The 15,140-nt window shown below is 47.1% G+C and overlaps 1 protein-coding gene across 2 annotated transcripts in view; it reads left to right on the top strand.

The window, feature by feature from the left end:
- ROCK1 (Rho associated coiled-coil containing protein kinase 1) overlaps positions 1–15,140 on the top strand; it is a 321,787-nt gene that overhangs the window by 299,325 nt on the left and 7,322 nt on the right. The window contains exons 27-30 of one of the 2 annotated variants that reach the window (XR_014225300.1): positions 1,589–1,754; positions 10,908–10,956; positions 11,300–11,376; positions 14,777–14,865. Coding sequence is in view for 1 of the 2 variants with exons in the window: in XM_082258424.1 (XP_082114550.1) it covers positions 1,589–1,754; positions 11,300–11,376; positions 14,777–14,865 (332 nt within the window). In the remaining variant the exon portion in view is untranslated. Of the gene's footprint in view, positions 1–1,588; positions 1,755–10,907; positions 10,957–11,299; positions 11,377–14,776; positions 14,866–15,140 lie in introns of those variants that run through there. The other variant, XM_082258424.1, reaches the window with a different exon arrangement.

The raw sequence follows: 15,140 nt of genomic DNA, 5'->3' as shown, positions 1-15,140 counted from the left end.
AAGGTTGAGAGATTTTCTTATTTGATAGAGTGTGCAGATTAAACATAGTCAATCAGAATTAACTGCTGAAGCCAGGTCAATAAATTATTAATCTTATTGGGATGGGTATATGCTCCTGAAATGTTGATGTTTTTATTAATAGTCTGTTGTCTCAATGAATGGGGATATAATATGATAATATTGGGGTTGTCCTTTAATGATGCATTAAATTCAGCCATAGACTATTTGAATCTTGGCCAATTCAGCAGGGACTGGCCAAGATTCAAACTATGGTTGGGCTTGTACGCCTCCCCGCTGGGAGGAATTCCCCCATCAACACTGTCAAGTCAAACCATTTCTTTCCAGCAAACCATGGTTGCACGAAAGAAAATCAAGCTGTCTTTGACTAGCTTAAACTGGCCACACTCTGCAGGCGGAGCAAAAAAACCAGCGTTTAAAGACAAATCTGCAATACCAGCTTTTGTATTGTATATGGACAGCCAGTAACTGTCTGTAAGAATACCCAGACGGCGGCTGTATCTGATTCGATGCACCCGCTGTTTTTCCAAACAATTTTCTGCCCTTCTCCTTTGATTTTCAGTTGAAGGATGTTGGATGGAGGTGCCAACAAGGCTACCCACAAAATGATTTTGACTGATTTTTATGAATCCAGAAAAAATGCACTCAAAGCCTTGTAGTATAATTTCTTGACACTGATCCTAATTTTGTAGTGCAGTCAGAATGTTTCCCTTTTTTGGTAGACTTGACAATATTGAGTATATCAGTGCAAGTTAGTGATTGTTTGCCATTCTTTGGTTTAAATATTGCTATTCTTTTCCTTAGTCTATTTTTCAGTTAAAAAAAAAAAAAAATTAAGGCGCTCCCTTCTATAATAGTGTGGAACCTAACCATCCCCACCTGGTGAATCTCGCAATGTTTCCCATCCCAATTTCCCTTTACTTATCAATTCATTTATATACGGTTTGTTCCATATTGATGTTTACAAGAGGTTTCCCTAAGAGAATCTCTTCTGATCCCTTTCTCTCTCCCACTACTCTTCCCAAGCCCAATGGTAAGAAATGTAGCCAACCATGCCATGGGCGCAGTGGTTGTCCTTGCCGTATGATTTTTGTCAGGTCATTGCGTATGCAAATAGAATACTTTTATGTCGTGACACTTGTCAAAATCCATATCTTGTGTTAACACACGTGATCCCTGTTATTGGATATGAATGGTAAATATTGATGCTACTCATAAACTCTAATACAAAAGCAGTCGTTCCATTTAAGGAATACAGCAGGGACACAAGAAAACCTCTGATCCAGACCCTGCTAAAATCCACCTTTTGTGAAGGTCCCAAGCATATTTGGGCCAAGGAAGGCGATCTGTGATTGCATTCAGCTAGAGTCTTAATCTTTTGAGGTTTCCTAAAGATGAACATGCATAGTGATTGAAAACCTCTTGGGTAATTGGTTTGTATTTTTTTTTTTTTTAAGAAGACTTTCACTTTATTGTAGCTCAGAGACAAATCTTTAAGAAAGTTTTATACAGCTTTTAACTTCCACATTAGACTTTAAAATGACCAAAACTTTGATTTTCTATTTTGTAGCAACTTACTGAGGAAAGCAACTACAAGAATGAGCTTCAGATGCAACTAGACAGCAAAGAAAGTGACATTGAACAGCTGCGGGCTAGACTGGCAGAGTTACAGCTCCGTATGGACTCTACAAGTGTTGCCAGTTTGCAGCCAGACGAAGCAGATGGCATGATAGGGGGTAGGTGCTGGAAATACGCTTTTTTAAAAATCTCTCTGATACCTAACCATTATGGTATGTTATGTGTTATTTCTACCTGACAAACCGATTTTAAAAAATGTATCGCATAACTAAAAGTAAAGATCATTATTCCTGTGTTAAAACTTGTGAACCGTATATTGAGCATATTTTAGGTGGAATAAGGAGGTAGAGTTTAAAACACTTGGTCTCTAATGCTACACAAGACCCTAACTATACTATATCTCTCCACTCCTTGGCATGTGTAAGAGGCCAGATTTGTATTTGGCTTTCAGTGTTGCCTATTAAAGGCATGCTGCCTATCTCCATCAGTGCATTGGGGGGAGGGGGGGGGGGGGGGGGGTTGATTACCTTTTTCCTTGTACTGCATCTTTAATATGAAGACCTCATTTTGTGTGAGACTCTAGAAACTTAGTCTTAGGGGATTGTAGACTAGATCTCTTCTGCAGAGTCTGAAACCTCTAAAGATGTCTATATTGACATGTTGCCACCTGTCAGGTATGTGATGTCTGCTTTACCCTCACTCCCTGTCCCAGAGACCACTTTTGTTTGGAGTTCAGTATTAAAAATGTTTAAAATTAGCAGCTACCTTCGTAAAATATATTTTGAATCCTGGTTTATTACAAGTGCATAACTCATTTCTTGATGATTCAGTCGTATGTAGAGACCTGGATGAGACTGATTTAAGCAACACGCAAATTGTGCAATATTAGTGAAAATAGTGTTACTAATTACTGACTCAGATTTCCTTTTCAGGTGAAATATATGTTTGTATAGTATGACTTAAGAGTCAACATTTCCAGACTTAAATACCAGTGCAGTTATGTGGAAGTTTTGTACATTTACCTCAGTTCCCGCCCTCAAGGAGTTTGTAACTTCCATTCATGCCATACAAATACCAGGGCAAATTTTAGACACAAGCCAGTTAATCTATGAGCTTGACTAAAGCAGAGTACCCAGAGTTAACGCATGCAAGCACAGGGAGAACATACCAACTCTCAATGCAGGTAGTGTCTTGATTGGGATTCAGACCGACAACCCTAGTGCAGACAGAAGTGCTAACTACTAAGCCACTGTGCTGCATATATACATATGTATGTTAAATATAAGTAAGTTTGACCTGAAAGGCTTTACATGTACGCTGCCACTTTGCTGTGTATGGACAAGTGATAAGGTTTCTTTAACCACTTCCGGACCGCCTACCGCATATATACTGGGGCAGGGCGGCCCGGCTGCGCAAAATCACGTACATGTAAGTGATTTTGTGCAGGAGATGTCGTGGGCACATGCGTGTCGCAGGAGCTCTGCTCCTGCTGTGATTGGACACAGCGGGAGCCAGACAGCGGGTGCGATGGCCACCGGGACCCGCCGATTGTTTGGCGGAATGACAGAACAGCGGTCTGCCTATGTAAACAAGGCAGGCCGCTGATCTATCACAGAGGAAGAGAGAGATCTTGTGTTTCAGCTAAGCTGAAACAGAGATCTCTCTTTTTTCCTCTAGTGCATCCACTCCCCCCCTACAGTTAGAAAGCTCTCCCCAGGAGCACACTTAACCCCTTGATCACCCCTGGTGTTAACCCCTTCCCTGCCAGTGTCATTTATACAGTAACAGTGCATTTTTTTAGTGCTGATCACTGTATTGGTGTCACTGGTCCCCAAAAAGTGTCACCTAGTGTCAGATTTGTCTGCTGCAATGTCAGTCCTGCTAAAAATCGCTGGTTGCCGCCATTACTAGTAAAAACAGTAAAAAAAAAAATCCCTAAGTCCGTAAACCGATCCCATATTTTGTATTTTTGACGCTATAACTTTTGCGCAAAGCAATCAATGTACACTATTTAGGATTTTTTTTACCAAAAATATGTAACAGAATACAAATTTGGCCTAAATGAATGAAAAAAACGGAATTTTTGTAAAATCTTACCTGTAAAATTCCTTTCTCTGAGTCCTCCGACAGTCGCCGCCTCTTCATATTCGTCACATATGGGGTATTAGACTTTGCTCCGAAGGAGTAGCTAGGCAACAGAATATGTTAACAATAAAGCTTTAACATATCCCACCCTCAAGGGGTGGTCCCCTCAGTCAATACCCTCCTACTTCCTGCAACCATATCTCAGTTTTAGTGGAATAGCAGTAGAGTATACATTCAAACCCCAAAAGAGGGGCGGGGGCGGCGACTGTCGGAGGACTCAGAGAAAGGAATTTTACAGGTAAGATTTTACAAAAATTCCGTTTTCTCTTACGTCCTCCGACAGTCGCCGCCTCTTCATATTCGTCACATATGGGGACGTCCCAAAGCAGTGCAAACATGAGGGGTGGGAAACGCATCCGCGCCGAAAGGCAACGCAGTCTCCACATCAAAGAAAGGAACCTTACCAAAGGAAGGAAACCAGCTGGGCAACAGCAAAAATAAGTGCTCAACAGGAGCAACAACCCAGGAAAAGACAAAAAACCAGGGGATACAAAACTTATCCCAACAGCCAGGAGTCCCCAACAAGGGACCCTAGGGAACAGCCGCACTAAGAACCTTGCGGCCAAAGGAAGCATCCGCCGATGCCTGAACATCTACTTTGTAGAATTTTGTGAAAGTGTGTACGGTCGACCAAGTCGCCGCCTTACACACCTGGGCTACAGAAGCCCCATGACGACAGGCCCAAGACGTACTCAGAGATCTAGTAGAGTGCGCCTTCACAGGCACAGGGGGAACCTTCCCCTGCAAGGCATAGGCCTGTTCAATGGTCTGCCTGATCCATTTGGCAATGGTAGAGGCGGAAGCCGCCATGCCCTTCCGAGGACCCTCTGGAAGAACAAACAAGGAGTCCGTCTTTCGAAAAGACTCAGTCGATTTAAGGTAAACCCTAATCGCCCGAACAACATCCAGAGAATGCAATCTCACCTCCTTTGGATGTTTAGGCTTCGTGCACAACGAAGGCAAAACAATATCCTCGTTAAGATGGAATTCCGAAACTCGTTTCGGCAGAAAAGAAGGATTAGGTCGCAAGACCACCTTATCCAAATGAACAACCAGGTACGGAGACTTGCAGGACAAAGCCGCCAGTTCCGACACTCTGCGAGCCGAAGTGATCGCCACCAAAAAGGCGACCTTTTTGGACAACATAGACAACGAGATCTCCCTGATCTGTTCAAAAGGAGCACGTTGTAACACAGACAGGACTAGATTCAAGTCCCAAGGGGGCAAGGGATCCCTCCTAGGAGGAACCAGATGCCGCACACCCTGAATAAAAGTGCCAACCAAGGAGTTGGAAGCCACGGGACGTTGAAACAGAACGGCCAGCGCAGACACCTGACCCTTTATCGTAGCCAGCGCCAAACGCTGATCGACACCCGTCTGAAGGAAAGACAGCACCCGGGAAACCGAGTACGTGCGGGGTGAAAACCCCCTGGACTCACACCAGGCAAAATAGGCCTTCCAAGTACGGTAATAAACCTTTCCCGAGGAAGACTTCCTCGCGTTGATCAAGGTATGAACAACCTCTGGAGAGAGACCCTTCTCCTTCAGGACCTCGGTCTCAACAGCCAGGCCGTCAAAGCCAGCGACTGTAAAGCAGGATGGTAAATCGGTCCTTGAGACAGTAGATCGTCCCGAAGAGGCAGACGCCAGGGGGCGTCGACCGCCAGATTCACGAGGTCTGCGTACCAGGACCGGCGAGGCCAGTCCGGTGCCACAAGAATCACCGTGCTGCGTTCCGAGTGTAACCTGCGAAGGAACCTGGACAGCAACTGAATTGGTGGAAAAGCGTACATCAGCCTGTACTGATGCCACGGGGCCACTAACGCGTCCGACGCGTCTGCCCGAGGGTCGCGCGACCTTGCCACGAACCTCTTCACCTTGTAGTTGAGGCGAGACGCGAACAGGTCCACATCTGGAAGACCCCACTTCGCGCACAACATCTGGAAGACAGCCGGGTGGAGAGACCATTCCCCCTGATCCAGGGTCTGGCGACTCAGATAGTCCGCCTGCCAGTTCTCCACTCCCGGAATGTGAACCGCCGTTATCGCCGGGACATGAGTCTCGGCCCAAGACAGAATGTCGGCCACTTCTCGAGCCGCTCGGGCACTCCTGGTGCCCCCTTGGTGGTTGATGTAGGCCACCGCCGTGGCATTGTCCGTCTGCACCCGAACCGGGCAGCCCTGCAGCCGGTCCGTCCAGCGATGAAGACAGAGCCTTATCGCACGCAATTCCAGAATGTTGATCGGGAGGGAAGACTCCCCCTCCGACCAGGTCCCCTGGGCGGACAGAACGCCCAGGACACCACCCCAGCCCGACAGGCTGGCATCCGTGGTGATTATCGTCCACGAGATCGGACGAAACGACTTGCCCCCGGACACCAACGGGGACTGGAGCCACCACAGAAGGTGTTCCCTGGTGCGATGACTCAACGAGATCTGAAGATCCAGAGACTGAGGTCGCCCGTCCCACTTGGACAAGATCTCCGCCTGGAGACCCCGCGTGTGAAACTGCGCGAAAGGAATCGCCTCGAAAGCCGAGACCATCAATCCCAGACATCTCATACACGTCCGCAGAGACGAGTTCGGAACGTCCCTGAGGGACCTGACTTCCTCCTGAAGAGTCCTGAGTTGTCTTCCGGCAGGAAGACCCTCGCCTGCACCGAGTCCAGTATCATTCCCAGATAGGGAAGACGAACCGACGGACTCAGTGTCGACTTTGGAACATTTATCGTCCAACCGAACTCCTGCAGAGTTTGCATCGTGACAGACAGGTCCTTCTCCAGACCCTGACTGGTCGCAGACCGAATCAGAATGTCGTCCAGATACCCCAGGACAGAAATGCCCTGGGCTCTCAATAATGCCAGAACCGGCGCAAGCACCTTGGTGAAGACCCGCGGAGCCGAGGCGAGCCCAAAGGGCAACGCCACGAACTGGTAGTGATCCTCCGCAATGGCAAATCGAAGGTATCTCTGATGACCTTCGAATATGGGGATGTGAAGATACGCATCCTTCAAATCGACGGAGGCCATGAATTCCCCCGGAACCAGGGCAGCCACCACCGAGCGCAGGGATTCCATGCGGAACTTGCGAACCCTCACAGAGCGGTTCAGAGCTTTCAAGTCCAGAATTGGACGAACCTTGCCCTCCTTTCTGGGCACAGTGAACAGATTGGAATAAAACCCCCGAAATCTGTCCCGATGAGGCACCGGAACCACCACTCCCTGAGCCCTCAGGTCCCGCACCGCCAGGTGCAGATCCCGCAGGCGCTCCGGAGACAGTTGTAGATTTGAGGGAAAAAATCTGCTCTCTGGCCGAGAGAGAAACTCGATCTTGTAACCAGATCGAACGATTTCCAGAACCCATCTGTCCCGCACACGGGCCAACCAGGGCTGAAGAAAACCGAGCAAGCGTCCCCCCACCCCAAAACTGGGTGAGGGCGCCCCTTCAGGCCGAACTGTTATGGGCCGCAGGTCCGGATTGGCCGGACTTCTGTTTTCCAGACCAGGGTTTCTTCTGAGAGCCCTGGCCCTTGAACGGTTTGCCCTTGTAGTGCGGCCGAAAGGCACGAAAGGACCCCTGAGGGGGCCGAAAATTAGCATGCTTCTTCCCAGAAGCCCCCTTAGCCTTGGGGAAATGGGGCAAGAGAGTGCTCTTACCCCCGGTAATCCCCTTAATCAACACATCCAGGGACTCCCCAAAAAGGCGAGACCCATCATAAGGCAGATTGGCTAAGGTTTTACGTGAAGATTGGTCCACCGACCAACATTTCAACCAAACCAGGCGGCGAGACAACACCGCCACGCTGTGCACACGCGCGGCCAACGGAATCAGGTCCAGGTCCGCATCACACAGATACATGACACCCTGGTGGATCTGATCCACCATATCCAGGGTCGCCGCTGAGGCCGAATCGGCCACTAGGACGCGCCTAAGCATCTGCGTCCAACTTGCGATCGCCTGGGCCGCCATGAGAGAAGCAAACAGAGCCTTAAGCATAGAACCCGTAACAGAATAAGTATGACGGGCAAGAGACTCCAGTCTCCTATCCGTGGCATCACGGAAAATAGGGGATCCCTCTGCAGGGATCGCAGTGGCTTTGTTCAAAACCGCAATAGCATGATCCACTGGCGGAGGCACACACCACCGTTCATCAGTGGCAGGCGAGAAAGGATAACGCAGCTTGAATTTACTTGGTACCGCAAAAGGCTTGCGCAAATCGCGCCATTGGTCCTTAACAGCGCGCTGAAAATCAGCATTGCAGGGAAAAACCTGCGGCGTCCTGCGTTTTCTCTGCGTCCCATAAGCCGCCAAGGCAGCTGGGGGACACACCTCGTCCTGCAAACGTAGCGTCTGCTTAATGGAAGCAATCAACTCATCCATGATTGCAAGCTCTTCAGGCGAGCCAGGGGGAGAATTATCAACCCCCTCAACTTCAGCCTCTACCTCAGACCCCACTAGATCAAGAGAGGAGCGGGACCCCGATAGGGGGGTCCCCGCCAGAACAGCCCCATCACCTTCACCCTCAGAATCAGAGGACAGAGCAACTCTGGGCCGTTTAGTAGATTGAGCAGCCACCAGCATTTGCACCTGTGCAGCAAGGCCAGCCACAATAGTGGCTAAATCCCCCCCTGGGGGGGAAACAGCGGTCCCCTGGCTTTCCACCAATACTGTGGGAAACTTGCCCTCCTGAGAATCCATTGCCCCTGTATGCCAGACAACCAAGGGTTAACTGCCCCCTTACAGCAAGCGCGGCAAGCGCAGCCCACCGCACCACACTCAGGCACAATGAGACCCCCACAGGGAATATACAGACTGAATACAGGCAATGGAACACAGGAATAGAAGGATAAAACCTGAGGAGACCCCGCTGCTGCTGCTGCCTCGATCGGTGCTTCCAGGAGAGAGGAAGTGATGCTGCCAGGGCGCTCTATGTAAGCCTATGGAAGCTACAAGAAAATGGCCGCCGTGCATGTAAACCATGCGGCCGGAGCGGGCGCCGGTAAAATGGCGCCGTTTGGCGCCGAAATCGCCGCTCCACAGTGCATAAAATCACACACAAAATTATCCCAAAATATGGATACATGTTAGATCGCCGCAGCGATCGCTGTATATGCCCCAGCATGCCATTAAAAACATGCCCCACAGCACACAGCTCCTCACACTGCCCAGCCTGACATACTCAGTGTCATACAGCTCCCCCCCCCCCTTGCAGCCCACAGCATGCAGCCGAGATATAGGGAGACAAGCAGTGTGATTAAAGGCAGGTTACACAGTCCCAGACTGAGACCCCCCCCAGACAGACAGGTCCCCACATAGATACACTTACCTCACATGGCGTGGGGAACCCGCACAGGCGAACAAGCCGCTGCACATGAGGCAGGGAGAGTCGCAAATCAAGACGCACACAATGGCGGTTCAGAAACCGCACAGCGTCCGGTGAGGTAGCCACCTCACCAATCATCCCTGCACCGAACAGGGATGGGTCGTTCACCGTGCCAGGAGCGTTACCTGGCTGAACGCTCGATGGCAGACTGGGAAGCCACTGACCCACGACCTGCGACCAGGGGGATCAGCCCGAGACCCAGTCCGCATGATCCTCTTCGTCCGAAGAACTAACTAATGCTGACAAAAATAACAGCTAAGTAAAGGTAGAGAGAAAACTCAAACAAAAATCAAAAAGAAGAAAGAGTCTGGGACAAAAAGTCCCAGCACAGAGAGAGCCAGCCACTCCTGACAAGCTAGACATTAAAACTGGGATATGGTTGCAGGAAGTAGGAGGGTATTGACTGAGGGGACCACCCCTTGAGGGTGGGATATGTTAAAGCTTTATTGTTAACATATTCTGTTGCCTAGCTACTCCTTCGGAGCAAAGTCTAATACCCCATATGTGACGAATATGAAGAGGCGGCGACTGTCGGAGGACGTAAGAGAAATCTGATTTTTAAAAAAAAGATTTATTTGAAATGTATTATAACAGAAAGTAAAAAAAAAATATTCTGTTTTTTTTTTTTTTTTTTTTTTTTTTTTTTTTGAATTGTAGTTCTTTTTTTGTTTATTGCGCAAAAATAAAAAGCACAGAGGGGATCAAATACCACCAAAAGAAAGCTCTATTTGTGGGGGGGAAAAAAGACATGTTTAACTACAGCGTCGCACGACTGCGCAATTGTCAATTAAAGCAACGCAGTGCCATATCTCCAAAAATGGCCTGATCATTGGGGGGGTGTAAAACCTTCCAGAGCTGAAGTGGTTAAAGAGCACTTCTGTTGAAGTGCTATAGGTGATCTAGCCAAGTAATGATTCCACTTGTCCAAGGCTTAATGCAGATAAACGTTTAGCACTTTCCTTCTTCCAGAAAGCCACACATGCCACATACAGCAGCTAGTACTAATGAATGGCTGTACGCAGCCGTGCTCCAGTGAATGTCAGTTGCTTCTGTATTGGCATTCACCCGTGCATGCTGCGTTTCTCCCCAAAGTTGGTACTTTCACATTTGGAGAGAAATGCCATTGACACATCTGTATACAAATGCCGATGCAGACACCGTTAGCGTTAGTGGAGCATGGGCATTTAGAACCAATAACTTATTGAGAGTTGTATGCAGCATATGCGCCTCCTTGGGTGCAGGAAAGTGCTCTTACGCATCAGCACACCACAACTGCCATATTTCTGTGTTCATCAGGCATAAGGGAGTGGTCAGTACTATTAACTTTCAATAAGAAGTTTGGTATATAATATTTAATATATATTCAGTCACCGCTAATGTTTTAAAGCAACTAATAATCGTCCTTTTCATTAACTGTTCGAACAAAGTAACTTCTCAATATGAAATATAAACCATAATAAATGCTCATTTTATCAGTACTGGAAACAAATCTGTGTTGAAAAGACATCTGAATGTTTGAGTATCTTCTGTTTCATTTTGTTAGCATTCAGTGGTGTTGCTGGACCATCATTTCGTAGGTGTGTGTGTGTGTTAGATTGCAGTGCTTATTTGGTTGGGTGGGAAGTGACGGTTACCTTATACTGTTGGGACCCAGTTACTAGCAGAACTAGGCATGTTAAGTGACAGACCACTAGTATAATTATCTCTGACTCAGAACAAGTTTTATATGACGTGGAGCTCTTCTTCCCACTAAATAAACTGTTTGTCTTTTATTCTCCGTTTAGTCGAGTCTACCTGCATTCCTTATTTCTTTCTCTCCTATTCTTGTCTTCTGTGAGTAAATGGAACTGCCTGTTACCAGTGGTTCGGCTTTTCAGACAGCTTAATGCACTTTCTGCTTTCAGATTTGATTTCTGGTCTTTGCTCGTATTTTTTTACTTTTGCCTTTTGATATATTGTCTTGGTTTTTAAACACTTTTCATGTTCAACTTGAACCACTATCTGCAAGTTCTTTATCTGCTTGTGGGCATGAAATGAAGTGTTTGAGAGCCCAATGTACATCTCTGCTACCTTCCTTGCCATGCCTTCCCATTCTGCATGTTCCAATATCCTGCACAAAGCTCTGGCTGCATGGTGACTTGTACAAATTGCTAAACAGAACATCATCTGTTTTTAGAATCCGAATCAAGAATTGAAGGCTGGCTCTCTATACCCAACAGAGGGAACATTAAAAGGCATGGATGGAAGAAACAGGTATGTGAACAATGTAGTATTTCAGAAAGTTTTTTGCTTACAGGCCTATTTACTAATGAATTGCAAGAATGACAGTATCCAGGTGCAGTTACCGGTAGCAACCATAAAGTGTTCAGTTTGCTATAGCCACTTTAGGGAAGGATCCATTTTTTTGGTTGTCCTATTACTTTTGATATTCTATACATTTTCCAAGGTAATATCATCTACACTAATAAAATTTGAAGCAGCGTGTTCATTTGCATATTCTGTATATAAATTACAAGTTCTCCTGAAGCTGATGACTGTTTTAAGACATTTGCGCCCCCCCCCCCCCCCCCCCAGAAAATAGTACCAGATTTAAGTTTACAGAGGCATTATCTAAATGCACCTGCAGGGACTTTATTTCTGCTTCCCCCGCCTCCCAGGAGACCTAAAATATAATCCCTGAACCCCATCAGTTCATTTAGAGGGGCCCAGGATGCTGTTTCATAGAGTTTTTTTTTTTTTTTTAATTCCCTGCTCAGGTGGATTAACACCACCAGGAGCCACATTTTGCGACAATAAAATGAAGGTTCCAGCCAGGCAGAGTGATATGAGTCAGCAGCCTCATCACTGCCTGACTCCTTCAGCCAATGGGTGCAGAGAGGAGAGGGCGGGCTCAGGCTGAGGGGGAATTAGCCCGAAACACAGCAGCGTGCGTCTGTGTGTGTGAACACAGTGAGAGGGACAGGTTCTCACAGTAGGCTGGGGCAGTGAGGAAAACCTCTAAACTGCAATGAATTAATTTGTCTCCAAAAAGGTACAGTAACATCCTTCACCTATGCCATGTCCTTGCTGCTGCCCAGCCACCATGAGGAATTAGATAGCAGCTAAATGCTTTCATTATCATCATGATAATCACACAGTACAGATGCATTGAGCCACAGCACCTGTATTGTGTGATTGTCATGATAATGATGATATAGAATGACAGTGAAAATAATCTTTCTGCCTCCTTTACACAAAGTGTGCGGCAGACATAAGTCTAATATGCAGGGCTGTCATTTACTGGCTTTAGGATGTATAAAGTGTTGCATTTATCCCTGTGCTGGCATCCCATTTATTTCTACTGAGACACACAGCCACTGTGTCCCAATATGTCATGCTTCCGGGTGTGCATGCAGGGTGCTTTCATGGACCTGCACCAGCATGTCATTTTAGGACAGTGCAGCCATGTGTCAGAATACAAATAAATGGCATGCCTGCATGGGGATGCACGGAACACTTTAAAACAGTGTCACGGTTTTAAGCACTTGCCGACCAGCCACCACAGTTATATGGCGGCAGGTTCTCGCAAATTGTCATACCTGTACGGTGGTGTGCGGGAGCGATCCTGGGGGCGCACGTGCCCACTTGCCAGCGGGGAAGCCGAGGCGCAGGGCCAGCAGCCGCGATTGGCGCCGGGCACCCGCGATCGCTCCCTATGAAGAGAGAAAGATGGTCTGCAGTTGGAAACGCAGCAGACCGTTGTCTCAGGAATCACTGCAGAGCTCCTGTGTTCCTCCTATTTAGGAACACAGGTCTCTGTGTTAATATTACAAGCCCCCCCCACAGTTAGAAAGCACCCCCCAGGCTCACATTTAACCCTTTGATCGCCCCTGGGTTAACTCCTTCCCTGCCAGTGTCAGTACAGTAACAGTGCATATTTTTAGCACTGATTACTGTAGTAATGTCACTGTTCCCACAAAAGTGTCAAAAATGTCAGGGGTCCGACCTGTCCGCCGCAATGTCGCAGTCCTGCTAAAAATCGCAGATCACCGCCATTACTAGTATAAAAATAAGTGTCCCTCCCGAGATTGGACTCTGGATCCGCCCCTGGCACAGACAGACAGCAGGATACAAACAGAGATCACTGCCATCTGTGTGGAAGCAGCAATATCTCTGCAGTGGTCTGAGATGCTTTCCACTAAGAGCTCACGCTCTCTATTTTGCATGGAGTGAGAACTTTGCTACAACAGTTGCTGAACTAACTGCAGTATGTCCTATTAGCATCCCCCCTCCCCCCCTTTCCCCATGCCGAGTGGTTATAGAAAACCTTTCTACTTTACTTTAAAATATTGTGCATTGCTGTGTGTGTGTATATGTATATATATATATATATATATATATATATATATATATATATATATATAGTCTTGTACCCTTTAGCCCATATCTGGTACTGTCCAGCCTTACCTGGCTCCGTCACCTGTGTCTGCAAACATGACCCTAAACACAAGCATTACACTTGACAAAGTACTGAGTTTTAAATGGACCTTACAAGAGATGTATACCTTTTTTCTTTTTATTATTATAAGAATACGTCCCTAGGTGGATGCAGCATCACTCCGATGCTCCATCTGTCCCCCATCGCCTCTAACACTGAGAACCGAGCAATTCAACACCACCGATTGCTCGGTTCTCACAGATCCACGAGCAGGGAGCTGCTGACTATCAGCCAGCAGCTCTCTGCTCTGACCCCCCCCCCCCCCCCCACACACACACACACACACTCACTGGCGTGCTGGGTTGTGGGGGGGGGGGTGTAAGCGGTTGGCTCAGGCTCACCGAGGCTCGTTGAGAGGCTGAGCCGAATGCTGGTCCATGCATGTTTTGATCTTGCCTTAGCCTGGACCGGGTCTGTGATGTCAGCCGACAGAGGGCTTCAGCTGAAAACAGCGGTACATCTCCTTTAAAATCTAAATTTAGTTATAAATATAGGTAATAAAAGTAAAATAGATGATGTGACTGCTGACTGGTGTTTGCAGGTCTGAGCTTTAGGGCTGTCATCCTTGATTTACTACCTGGTAACTCACCAAAGTGGAACATGTATGTGTATATCAGATGCAGAGTACATCCTTGTAAGTAAAGCCCCGTACACACACGCAGATCGTCGTCATACAAATGTTCGTCTTTTCTCCCCGGGATGTCGGTGTCTGTTGAAAAGTGCAAAGACAGCACAAGGACAGCACAAGAATTTTGTCCGCAGACTTCAGCTGACTGCAGAAGTGATGTCATGTAATGGTTAACTTTCCCTGTGTTTTTTATTTTCTGAGCATGCCCAGTCTTGCAAATCTGCGGTCTGTCGGCTGATTTCTGTACTGACAGGCAAACAATTGTCCGTTCTGGTGTCTGCAGACAAAAATTTTCATGTTTGCAAGAAAGACTGTTGTCCGCAGATTGTGTGCAGACATCTGTCGGAGGCACCATACTAACACGCATACAATCGGCAGATCTTTCGTCCGCCGACGTTTGTATGATGACGATCTGCGTGTGTGTACGGGCCTTAAGGATAAGGATCACAACATCGAGCTTACTAGAACTGTTGTAGAATTTTGTGCAGCTTCCTGATAACATACCTATGTTTACTTTCATATTTTAAAATTGATTTCCCTTTCTATAGTATGTGGTGGTTAGCAGTAAAAAGATTCTGTTTTACGAAGATGAGCAGAATAAAGAACAGTCCAACCCATCAATGGTACTAGACATAGAGTAAGTTTGTTTTATGTTTTCTTTTTTCCTTTCACTGTGATGTGTAATAAAGTTTAGCGCGGTTGTAAAGGTATGTTTCTTTATTTAAATTGAATAATAAACATGATGTACTTGCCTGCTATGTGCAATGCTATTGCACAGAGCGTCCTTGAACCACATTTTCTGGGGTCCTCTGCCTGCATTCTCAGTAGCTCCTCTTCTGTGTCCACCCCCATGGAAATTCACTTGGTATAGGGGAAGACATGCAGGCTCGCTTGCAAGCTGGGCTGTGTATG

Source organism: Pelophylax lessonae (assembly GCF_965119305.1).
Source record: "Pelophylax lessonae genome assembly, chromosome: 5".
In the NCBI taxonomy this organism is placed as follows: Eukaryota; Metazoa; Chordata; class Amphibia; order Anura; family Ranidae; genus Pelophylax; species Pelophylax lessonae.
This window is presented reverse-complemented; position numbering and strand designations above follow the sequence as displayed.